The sequence below is a fragment of the Notothenia rossii genome (assembly GCF_949606895.1).
Source record: "Notothenia rossii genome assembly, chromosome: 9".
Classification (NCBI taxonomy): Eukaryota; Metazoa; Chordata; class Actinopteri; order Perciformes; family Nototheniidae; genus Notothenia; species Notothenia rossii.
In genome coordinates, this window is record NC_136907.1 from 73641714 (window position 1) to 73654688 (window position 12975).

General features: G+C 43.1%; 1 protein-coding gene and 1 long non-coding RNA gene across 2 annotated transcripts in view; one reads left to right on the top strand and one right to left on the bottom strand.

The window, feature by feature from the left end:
- Positions 1-12975, top strand: part of LOC307020224 — a 411310-nt gene that overhangs the window by 335385 nt on the left and 62950 nt on the right. The gene's annotated exons all lie outside the window — the stretch shown is intronic.
- Positions 1-12975, bottom strand: part of lig1 (ligase I, DNA, ATP-dependent) — a 71459-nt gene that overhangs the window by 28680 nt on the left and 29804 nt on the right. The window contains exons 15-18 of the mRNA XM_079651387.1: positions 12771-12870; positions 12505-12590; positions 11535-11650; positions 9400-9495 (exon numbers count right to left, since the gene is read on the bottom strand). Of these exons, the coding sequence (XP_079507513.1) occupies positions 9400-9495; positions 11535-11650; positions 12505-12590; positions 12771-12870 (398 nt within the window). The remainder of the gene's footprint in view (positions 1-9399; positions 9496-11534; positions 11651-12504; positions 12591-12770; positions 12871-12975) is intronic.

The window sequence follows — 12975 nt, forward strand, 5'->3', positions numbered from 1 at the left end:
TCTTCTGGTCGGATGCCCACGTTTTGCCAAAAGCCAAATGTTTCACCAGAGATGTTTGGCAGTTTTTTTTCTGGGTTTTGTTCAGTTTTTTTTATTTGTCTGCATCAGTTAAAAAGGCTTTGGCAGCTGATACACATTTCTCTATGCAGGAAAAACACTGACACGGTTTAGGCTGGGGATAAAGCAGCTGTTGAAGGATTATATTGACCACCAATGGCTGCTAATTATCTGAGCAAATCCTGCGTGCGAAGCTTAGGGAAGTTAATCTTCTGCATCCTGGTCAATTTGGGGTCACCAAAATGAATCAGATCAGATAGTGTAATCTGAACGGTGTTAACTAATTCTTGAAATCATTTATCTCTATTCATAAATACTGTACATAAATGAATCTATTAAGACATTTGCATATTTTGATGTTAGAAGGTCTTCTAGAGATCAACTAAGCGGGCCTTAGCAGCCTACGGTTGCGTTTGAATAGTCAGATTAGTTTAGGATAGTGGTGCACGATAATTTACGGGCCGATAATTATCGGTCCGATATTAGGAATTATGACGTCATCCCGGTAAACCCGATAAAAGTATTAATAGCCCCGATAATATACAACATATATTTTTTGGGTAAGAAAAAAAGAAAAAAATACTGCGGTGTGGGTGGATTGGGATGAGGGGCGCTTGTTTTTCACTCGGCTCCTCCCGTTTTGCCAGTGCTGTGGTATTAGTGGTTTAGAAAGAGGGGAGTTTTTCACAAATCCAGCGCTCCCTAACTCATGCCTGGCTGTGACGTAAATGGTGTGCGGCCGTGAAGCCAGGACAGTAAACAAACATGACGTCGGTAGTATGGGACTATTTCAAAGTTTCAGAGTTAGATAGTTTGCTTGCTATTTGTATTAACAAATGCAATGCAGAAGTTCCACGAGGAGGGAAAAAGGCAACGAGCTATGATACTTCCAACCTGATTAGTCACCTGAAACATCGCCATCGCTACGATGGTCTGTTAAAAGCGTACGAAGACGCCTGCGCTGCTAAACTAGCGGCGAATCCAAAGCCAGCTGAAAAGGCACCGAGGCTTTTACCTATCGACGAGGCTTTTGAAAAAGGCAAGAAGTTTGCCAGAGACGACCCCAGGGCTAAAACGAGGAAAAAACTACAGGTACATTTAATATATATATATATATATTATATTATTATCGGTTATCGGTATCGTTCTTGAGAGGCAGGAAGTTATCGGTATCGGTTTCAAAAAACAAATATCGTGCATCCCTAGTTTAGGAAGGTTGAAATGACCCGGAAGTGCCTCAGTGGCAGCCATGATAAGAGCTGTTTGGATTCTCTAGATCAGGGGTGCCCACACTTTTTCAGCTTGGGAGCTACTTTGAAAATGACCACGCCCAAATGATCTGCCTACAGGGCTGCCCCTGTCCAATCTGTGTCGCGAGCGGGGGGAGGGACTAAAGTGGACTAAACGGCGGATAAACTGTGGCGCTTACACTAATTGCACTGCATAAATGCATAATAGTGCGCCTCATTTGCGCTTCAGATGAGGAGGTGAGGCCCCCTCATAACTGCATGAACCCTTTTGGCACAATACAACTCATACTGGCTTACCTGTACGTCAATTAAGTAGTACCATAGTAAGGATGGATGATAGGCTAACTTTAAAAAATCTACCCACACTATCTTTGCGATCGACGTATTGCGCACCCCTGCTATAGATGATAGGAAAGGAGCTTTGAAACTTCCTTTATAACCTCCAAGGAGATACGGCTGCCAACCAATGCCTTGCGGCCGCAACATTCACGTGACAGCACATTTGGCCATTCACGGAAACAACCGATTATGATCGAGAAATGCGTATCATGAAAGTTACGGTGCTTGTTAAGCAATTTAAAAACGTATGTGGTAACTTTCCAAAGTGCTTTGTTTTGAACGTTCAACACTATATTAATCAAAAGGAGGGATATGAACGCAACCTTAGAATCAATTCAAAATGCTGACCCAGACAGAGTTCAGTAGATGTTGTGGCATGTAGTGTGAACACTTCTGGATGTATTGATATTGTTAAATCTCTTTGGCCTTGGCTTTCATTTAAAACCGTGTTGTAAGATCCTGTTTCTAATGCTTCATGTCAATAGAGTGGCGAAGTGATGATGCATTTTTTAGGATGACCTGGAACTTGTCATTGCTAGTTATCCCGGAATGAAAAGCTTATGGGATTTTTCCATTGGGTTTGGGAGTATTGCAGAAAATAAGATCTTTGGCACGCTTGTGATACTTGTACGTTTTGTCCAGCAGGATAATCTCAACATGTTAACATGATATTGTGGTTTTTGAAGCGTAAGCAATCACCAGAACTACAAAGCTGTGTTAAGGCTATAAAGGGACTACAGCACGGTCACATATCTGCTCAACTGTAGGAGGCTAATGTTTGCCGTGATGACATTTTGTCTCTTTCAGCCACTTGTTTGCTTCCTATTTTAAGCCCTATTGAAGCTTAGAGATTCCCAAGTGCGGTGTTAACTGAGGTGTCTTACGTCATATGACAAAACGTGTACATCTCGTAAGCTTGTGTTAACTACCCACCTTATTTCAGGCGCAAACACATTCAACGAGATGAGGGAACAGGAAGTGTTAAAATGCTGACTCATTTCAAGGTTATAAGACTTATTCCTGCACCAGTCTATTGCTCTAAATTGACTTTAAAACGGTGATCAGAGAAAGCCAATCAGAGTTAAGAGAGAGGCGGTAACAACGTATTATATATATCAAACAGAACAAGTTACATTGAACAGGTTATTAGGCTAAATAAACCACTAATTAATGTATTTATAAATTAGTATTAATGTATTAATATCAATTCATAATTAGAAGCATTAAGGCACTGTGGTAGCTTTGGGAAAATGAGCTTTCCCTCATTAATATGTAAAATAATTCAGCGAGGTGCAAAATCTAATCAGACCATCTTCCTCTACGCAGGGGATGTGCGAAGGTGTGAAGTTGAGGCATTGTGTTAGTGAGAATGCCTCAACACAAAAAGATGTAACCATAACATCATAATGTCAGCACTAAGGATACAAATCCTCAACTCGAGCTATTTCTTTAAATCAGTTGTCTGCCATGGTAATTATTAGCAATCGATTTCCTGGATGGAAGCTTCATTTGAAACAACTGGCTATTTGTATTGTCATGGTAAATTAAATGTCATTAAGACACATTAATAAACACAAGATAATTGTTTCAATAAAAACAATTAGGACATCGCTGCGTCTTCCTGGTGACGTGCAAATGAATCACAAACACATTTTTCATTATGATTACGAGTTGTTCATTCCAAATCTCTCACTTTAGGCGGAAGTAATGTTGAGAACAAAAGGTCAGAGACAGCGAGAGGGTGGCAAACATTTTTTTTTTACAACATCTAAAGTAAGAAGTGTACAGAATGGAGGGGGGCAAGGAGCGAAAAGTGGCAGCAAAATAAGTGAAAGGAAAAACTTTTTTAAAAAAGGGAGGGGGATGTGTGGAAAAATAGTGCGAAAGACACATGGTGAGAAGGGAGATGAGGATAGAGGAGGTGCAAGCAAAAACAAAAAAAAAGGTGAGAGAAGACAGCAGCGGAGAGGATCGACACAAAGCAGGTGAAAGGAAAACGATTGCGAGTAAATAAGCAGTGAAAAGAGAGAAGTGGTGGGAAAGGCTATAAGTGGCACAGAGCAAAAAGGTAAAAATTGCAGACAGGGCTGTATCAAAGTGCTGACAATAGATGAGAGGAAGAGAGGCAGGCAAGAGTGAGAAGAGAGGTGAAAAGCGAGCAGTGAGAAGAGGTGGAACGAACAGATATCATCAGGAAGTAGTGAAGAAGAAGAAGCGATGATTAGACGACGACACATGAGAAGGAGACAGGTGGCCAGCAGACGGAGTCGTGAGGTGAGAGACTAAGAGCCGTGGAGCTTTTAAAGTTACGAAAAGAAAAATGGAGAAATGAAAGTCAGTGTGAGAGAAACTCAAGAGGGCAGATGTTACGTGAAATGATGAGATACAAATGAAAAAGAGGGGTGGATGGCGCTGGAAAGTAAACTTTTTCGTTTGCTGGCGTGACCTCTCCATGAGCAACCGTTCAACCCATGCTGGCACAGAGATGTTGGTGTTCCTCAGGACAGCTTGATGAGGTGAGATGGTTCACACTAACTGCAGTATGAGTATCTCCAAAACCTCACTGCGGTCGAACTGTCCAAATAATCAGGTTCTATGTCTTCCCCCCCCCCCCCCAACTGCTTTGCTTTAACCTCAGCGGCATGTGGTTAAGGAAAGATGTGAAGCAGAATTCCTTAGGAGTTAGGAAAAGGTGACCCTGGTGCTGAGAGCATCCGACCACACTGGACGACCTCATTATGATGCGCCAGCACATGATATTGATTTGAGTCTGGATGTCAAAAACGACCATTTTCTGCAGGTAGATACTCCGCCATGTGCTATGCGTTCTCATCATATCGTGTTGTGGACTTGTCGGACAGCATTATGTTGTTTCTCTCCGTAAACGATGGTGAAAATATCTTTCCTTGAATTTTATCTTTTGTGCTTCAGGTTAAGTTAATGATTTATTATTATATTTTCTGTGAACAGCCGATATGGAGTGTAGCCCGGGGCCACACTTCCTGTTTTACTCAATTTGTATTCTTTATTAAACATGTTTTGGCTTTTTGCTTTGGGAGATAGTCAGCTAATTGGTAGCTGTTGCACACACAATATTTAGATTTCAAATGAAAGATACATTTTTTTTAAAAATACGTTGGATCTCTCTTCTGTTGTTTGGACTGCCATCAAAAGGCTCGACAACTGCATTCATTTCCTGGAGACTAAAAGCAAGTTCGGCATATGGATAGCCTCTACAGATGGTCCATTGCACCCTTTTGCTAAAGGGGATATTATGGAGGCATTGACGCTCCTTTGCCATCATCTATAGAATTAAAACCTCTTATCATGGCTTCCACTTTGATCCATAACAAACTATCCGAGCGTGACCTTTTTCGTCCTGGTGCATCACTAACGAAGCTAACTTGAGGACCAGTACCAACTACATGTTTCTCTCCTATACCTCATTCACACCAACGCAACTCCGGTTCAAGCTCCGTGCTAGAGCTTTCCAAGTTCAGAACCGGTTCTTCGGTTTGGCTCCGGCTCTTTTCACACCGCCCAGAGTCCGACTGGTGCTGCGTCATTGCGTCATCGTTTGCGTCATGACGTAACCGTTTGCGTGCCTGCTTCATAAAGCCAAACCGCGCGGAAACCCCTCACAGCTGACACAAACAACAACAACAATGGCCGATTGTGCTCCAGCTTCCTCTGTACCTCTTCGGAAGACCAGATTCCCAGTAGGTAGCTGGTCTCTTCAGTGGACCACTGCTGCTTGTTAAGTTTCTCCATCGTTGTGTACAAACTGGATAAAACGCCGGCTTTTTGTTGTTGTTCAGGAGTTGACCCCGCCCCCGCCCCCGCCTCAACGTAAGCGTGACGTATGCGGTGCTTTTGCTCTAGCCGGACAATTTTTTGGTGCTTGAAACGAACCGGATTCCGGAGCTAAGAGGCTGCTCCGCTGCGGTGTGAACAGGAAAACCCGGTGCTTTTCAAGCTCCAGCTCCGAACCGGCTCTGGAACACCATTGGTGTGAACGAGGTACTAGACATTTGTATACGTTCTTCTATTAGAAAGAAGACAGGAGAGGGGAAGAGAGACGGGGAACGACACGCAACAGAAGCCACTGACAGGATTTGAACCCGGCTTGTTTTGGTTCACGGTCAGTGCTGTATAGACCACACAAGGAAAAAGCCTTTAATTTGAAGCAGGACATTTTCAGAGCGCAGTTATTAACCCAGATTTAATTTGCTATATTTTTTTGGTATTTTAAATGTTATTATAATTTTTTTTAAATAGTTCTCTCTGTGTTTTTTATTTTTGTTTTACTTTTATGTGTGCACCACGACACCAAGTCAAATTCCTCGTACGTGTCAACCTACCTGGTAATACACACCGTTTCTGAGATGTAGAAGCAATCAGAGAACAAACAAATAAAGAGGATATTGATGAAAAGTAAGATAGGAGTGGAACTAAACCCTTAGCACTAAAAACAGCATTTACTCTCGTTGCCAGGACAGCACCACGCATGTTGACGTGATCAGGTTTCCTTAAGACACTGCTTGGTTTTGAAGGATGCGAGTGTTACAGGTCGGCCTCCCGCAGCCCCGCTAACGAGCCGGACCACAACAGCACCGTGGTCAGTGCGGCTATCGCCTGCTGTGAGTCCACGGTGGATAAATCAAATAAGCTGTCGCACCAAATGAGGCCGTGCAGAGACAACGCAAGTCCTCCAATTCATCTGATTGGGAATAGTGCGTTGGAGCAGCGGCAGTCGCACAACAGGGGAGGCTGGACAAAACGCTGCAGCGAAGAGAGAAAAAAAGCTGGAACAGACTCAACGCAACCAGACCTCATGCTGCGGCGGCCAAATCCGTAAGTATCGAGTCGTTGAGATTAAAGTAAACATCCCTGCCTCTCGCTGCCATCGGGGGGAGGAAGAAAACTAATTTGGTACAAGCAAGTAAGGGTGAAACACTAAATATAAAAAGGAGACGTGGAGATTTACTCAAGTGCAGCACTTAAGTACACATTTGAGGTACTTTTACTTTACCCATGTGTTTTCATTTTCTACTACTTTATGGAAGCAAATTACTCCACTTTATTTATTATACAGATTTATTTACTACTAATTCAGATTTTGATTTGAATATGATTATTCGGTCTAGATTAAACGATCCAACATTATATTTAAGTGACTAAAACCATGACTGGGTTAACAAAAAAATGAATTGGCAGCAATTTTGCTTCGAGGTGTTTTTGTTGACAAATATTTAAATGTGAAGATTTGACGTTTTCACTTTTAAAATATAAAAATATCTGTTGTGTTTTTTCTGCAATAAGTACTATTACTCCTTCTGCTCCCTAGTCGTACTTAAATACTTTTACTCAAGTCCCGTTCTCGATGCACTTCTTTTACTTGAAAGGTTTTTTTAACAGTGTGGTATTAGTACTTTTACTCAAGTTAAGAATCTGAATACTTTTTTCCCCTTTTAAGAAGAGTAACGGTACGTCTACACTACAGGCATCAAAAAATGCTTTCAACGCTTCGCCCATTCACTTGAATGGGGTGACGTAGAAGATTTTTAATCTTCGCCGAACTGCATTGTGGGGAGCATGGCATGGCTTTGCAAGCATCACGAGCATCTATCGGCATCAAAAGTTGAACAATGTTCAACTTTTGAGGCTCGATGCTTGGCATCAGCCAATCAAATTCCGTTTATGCAAATCCCGCCAGTGCAAGCTCAGCCAATCAAACCGCGTGCAAGCTGGGAGAGCCAGACCGCAGTTCATTTCCTCATATTCCAAACGAGATATTACGGTAGCAAATCACCCGGTTCTTTACGACCGGAACTATTTACCGGGATACAAACCGGAGGAACCAGGCATGGAGGGAGGTGGCAGAGACAGTGGGTGAAACTGATCGTTTTTTCGCCTGTTTGGAGAGTTTATATCCAGTTTACTTCGTTTTAACATTGCTATTGCTTTGTATGTCGGGGGCGGGAGATTCATGTGATTGGTTGCTCGCAAAAAATCGCCAAGCTTCAGACACGCCCAGCTTCAAGATTTTTTCATGCCTGTAGTGTAGACGGGCCGTTAGAGTAGCAGCTTGAATTGGGGGATTTAATGGCAGCTTTCCAACATCAAGCTGCAGCAAGAGGAACAGTCCACACATCTTGCTGTGAAATGAATGAAACTACGTTGAAATGCGGTTTGAAATATCAACAAAAGGCTCAAAAGGAAAACATGAAATGGTTTTATAGAAAATGTCTACTCGTTCTACTCGGGGGCTAACAACATGATGTCAGAGCAAAGAGACATTTAAGTGTCACTGCTTCACAACCTGCAGCTGATTGCAGTAAATAATGATTGTGTGTGAATGGAGCGATACTTGGCACACAAAGTCAATGTTCCCGAGTCGATTTGCTTCAATCTGCAGTTGATCGCAATAATAATAAGGAAATAAGGAAAGTAGCAGGAGGTACTTTATCGACACAATATCTTAAAGTCTCATCTGTGACAACCTTCACACTCAAAGCGACAGTGAATGAAGTCGGAGACACTGTGGAGAGAGCAGCTTTCTTTTGGGAAAGTAATTGCAGTTCCTGACTAAAGCAGAAAAACACACTCAGCAGGCGCTAAAGGTAGTGTGTGTGCTCAGATAACCCCCGACCAACTGACGAAGCATCAGGTGGTGGTGGTCTCTTCCCCTTTCTCCACGCAGGTAGACATTGTCTTCATTTGGCAATTTAACCACCACTGTTTTACCATCTATTAGACACGTTTCTGAGGAATTCAAATACGCATCCTCAGTAGCCACGTACATATTTATTTATGTTGATGTATTATTATTATTTAATTTCTCTTTCAGTCATAAATCTTTTGGACTTTAGGAATGCGATAATTACGTATAAATATTCTGTTTCTTAGTTTTATTTTTCCTACACTGCCTTTAAGAAATAAGTTAAGAGGCTGGGAGGGTGGGGGGGGTTGTGAGTGGCAGTGGCTCAGTCAGTAGAGGCTTGTAATGGGAGCTGTAGGGTCGCCGGTTCAAGTCCCCGACCAGACCTAAAATATGGAGTGTGGACTTCTACTTGGAGAGGTCCCAGTTCACCTCCTGCCCTGCCGTGGTGCCCTTGAGCAAGGCACCGGACATCCCCCTTCCCCCCTCACTCCCATTGCTCCCCGGGCGCTGTACAGTAGCTGCCCACTGCTCCTAGTACTAAACTCCTGGTACTAGGATGGGTTAAAAGCAGAGAACACATGTCACTGTGTGCTCTGCATGCGTGACCATCAAAGAGGGTTTCATCCCTCCAATTATATTATGTTCTGTTCGTTTCTTATAAGTAACAAAAGAGGGATAGTGCAATTTCCTTTAATAAGAAAACCAAAACCAGGAAATGAAAAAAATGGTTGTATAGTCTTTTAAATCTGCCCTCCTTAATAAAGAAATAAGAAATAAATCCCCCCCAAATAAAAGTTAAAAAACAAAAACACCTCTCTAAATAAAAACAAAGAGAGATTGAATGACCAGTCCTAGCTCTTGATAACTGAAGAGGACAAGACAAACAAAGGAACAAAAGAGACAGTCGAGAGCAAAGCCTGACAGATAAGAGACAGGCTGAGAGAAATAGGCGAAATGAGAGACCGTGTGAGCGACGTGAAGGTGTTCACTTGTTATCCGCACGGCTGTAAAAGCCCTCGTTTGACAATCAGAGCTCAGAGGGACTCTCTTCCCTCCCGCGGGGCTGAGCTGTGTGATCGGGTGTTTTACCTTGGGAATGCGAGAGATGATATCTGGGTATTTGGTGGTGTTGTCTTCTTGGTTGCGGCTGAACACTCGCACCTCTCCGTTCTCCAGAATGTGTATCTGTGGGGGGGGGATACAAACACAATACAATCAATAGCAATAGAAGACAAATTGAAGAAGTAAAAGCTCAGATTCGATGATAAAGCCTGATGGATGGATGTGTGAATAATGCATGAGGTAAAAGTTAGAACTGCCAGCTAGCCATGGGACACATCAAATGTAATTCACTAGCAGTGCGCAATATGCAAAGATCAGACCACTTAACCGTTTTCTGCTTTGTCACTGTGTCAGATTAGGTGAACAGCAGGTCGTCAATTCTTGATATGACTTGGCCGAGAGACATGGCAGCGTACGAGTTGAACCGCGGCCGGGTATCGTTAAGAAAAATTACAATACCATTACTTAAACCATTAAAGTGATACCAGTGCCAATAAAGTATTTCATTTGACACCCTTTGTCCACTTCATTTGAAACCCATGATGTGAATGAAAGCATTGAGTTGCTTAAATCGCCACCACAGCTCTTTCCTGTGCAAATTATTTTTAATAAATTAATAAAATAATTATATATCAAAGAAACCTCACAATTATCGGTTGCAAGCCATAAAAGTAGTTATTTTAGTCTGGATTTAGGTACAAAAAGGATCAGGTATCGATACAACTTGGTTACTTTTGTTGATTGTTCTCAATATATAATAATAATAATAGATATTCTGCATTAATAATTCAACACTTCTGGACAGTGAACGCTTTATAATGACAGGAACCATGTGTGGCTTGTCTTCATCCTGTAATCTATCTTCTCCTTGTATGTCCAGGGGGATGATAAGGAGACGGGGGGGGGGGGGGGGCTGTCTCCTTATCATTTGTTCTTTCTTAATAGGGACTGCTGCTCACTACAATGAGATTTATTTTTCAGTACGATCTTGTGCACAATGTTCTTACACATGACACACACTTTTTTAATTAATCAAATGCCACACACACACACACACACACACACACACACACACACACACACACACACACACACACACACACACACACACACACACACACACACACACACACACACACACACACACACACACACACACACACACACACACACACACACACACACACACACACACACACACACACACACACACACAGTTTTGATTAATCAAATGCCACACACGCAGATACTCACACTTATAAACACACACACACACACACACACAGGGGGGAGAGTTTTACTGAGTCGTGTATCAAGAGTCCCTCTGCTGGCTGTGTGAGGTAATGTCCACTGCAGTGAGACCAGAGAGAGAGAGAGAGGGGAAGAGAGGGAGTGAAGAGGAGGACGTCACAGGGTTTTTCTTGCTCTCTCTCCTTCTCTCTCTTTCCACTCATCTCTCTTATTCTCAATCCAGCTCAGTTCAAAAGGCACTTTATTGGCATGACTGTCCAAAATTAACAATACAGCTGGAGGGGTTTACATTACAATCTCTCTCTTGCTGTGTCTCTTAATGCGTCTCTTCCCTGCACTGTCTCCTCTCTCTGTCTTAGTGTTCCTTCTTCCTCTTATGTGTCTGGTCTTCACCGCTTTTAGCCTCTTTCCTCCCACCTCCCTTTCTCCCAGGTCCATAATGGCAGGAGAAGTGGCTTTCTCTGCCGACAGGCCCACGGCAAAAGCAACACTACTGTTTATCTTAAAAGAATAGGAACACACACACACACATAAACGCCTTACTGAAACATCATGCGTGTGAGTAGGCAGTCGAGTGAACACACAGCAGGTGTCACAGAAATGCAATACCTCGTACTCAGAGAACACAGCCGAGAGGTATATGCATAGAATTCAGCCGGCATATGTTTGGAGCCAAAAACAAACGGTTGTCACTTTGCCACACACACACACACACACACACACACACACACACACACACACACACACACACACACACACACACACACACACACACACACACACACACACACACACACACACACACACACACACACACACACACACACACACACACACACACACACACACACACACACACACACACACACACACACACACACACACACACACACACACACACACACACTAACCTGAGCGCGCTCTCCGTCGTATTTGTACTCGCAGGTGAACGCGGCCTCGTCAAACCTCTTCATCACCTCGCCGACACCCTTGGTGGGGTGAGCCAGCATGGGTCTCAGAGGCACACCTGGGAGGAGGGAAGGGGCGTCAGAATTCAAGAGGCGGAAAACCACGGGACATCGAAGCAAACGACACAAAGAAAAACATCGATTCATTTTCATCCATTCGGAAAAGTTTGGGAAACTAATTGTGGATGAGAAGTTTTCAGCATTTGCAGGGGGGGGGCTCGGTAACAGGCCTTCGGGTTATAAAAGCGAGGCAGATCTTTCAGCGGGAAAATAAATAAATAACCGGTACTCGATTCAATGCCACATTTCCACATGACACATCAGCAGCATCACACCCACAACTGTTTCTGTGACAAAACAACAGTTTAATATAGATGGTTTGAAATCTCATTTGGCCCTCATATGGAAGTTCTCTGACTCACGTCCCCTCGGGGGCTGAGATGCTAAGTTAGCTTCAAAAGCAGCCGGAGTGACATAATGAAATACAACAAACAAAATCTCTTAATTTGAGCTCCCAGAGCCAAATCCGACAGGACATTAATGTTGTGTCCAACTGGCTTGTGCTAGCCGATAATTAACCATTTAACTATCTTGCTTTTTAATAACAATTGTTTACCTGCCAGAATAGCTCCTAGATTTGTCTAACTGACCAACAACGGCCAATTTAGTGTCCCAATTTAGGAGCGTTCAGATGGTGTCTGGGTATTCATTCTCTACCTCGGTGCCAAGGCTCCATCACAAATAGAATGACAACAGCGTAAGTGGGAGCTTCTCCTCAGTTTAGCGGTATCTTTTATCTTTAAGTGATAAATGACTCAACTAAAATAACTGTCTCGCCTCCACTGATCGGATCGATAAACACACACCAGTTTTGAATCTTGTTGCCTTTCTGACTCCTGATTGGCCGCTTTACCTGGAGTGAGCTTGCAGTGATTGGGTAGCTCGTCGATGCCTTCTTTTAGCAGAACGGGGATTAGGATGTCGTAATTGGGCATCTCGCTGGGTAGGGGAGATGAGGGAGGGTATTTGGGAAGAAAAACAGAAAAAAAAAATCAATATGGTCCAAAGAGAAAGTGAGCAGAATGAGTGAGGGAGAATAAGGGACAGGGCTTAGGGGGGTGAGGCATTATAGGAGAGACTGCAAAGTGAAAGGAGGGCGTTTGTTTAGGCTTCAGTCACCAGTAAGTCTGTTTGAGAATGAGACTCTTCGATTCGATCCAAGCCCGCCTGCTCTCAGCGCTCATCCCCTTCCCTGCATCGATCACAGCGGGAGGGAAACCTATAAGGAAGGACGGGGGGAAAAAAATGCAGTTCAAACAGATCCGTGTGAATGTTTGAACATTTGTTGGACTGAATACTCGCTTGATGAAAGTTCAGAAACACT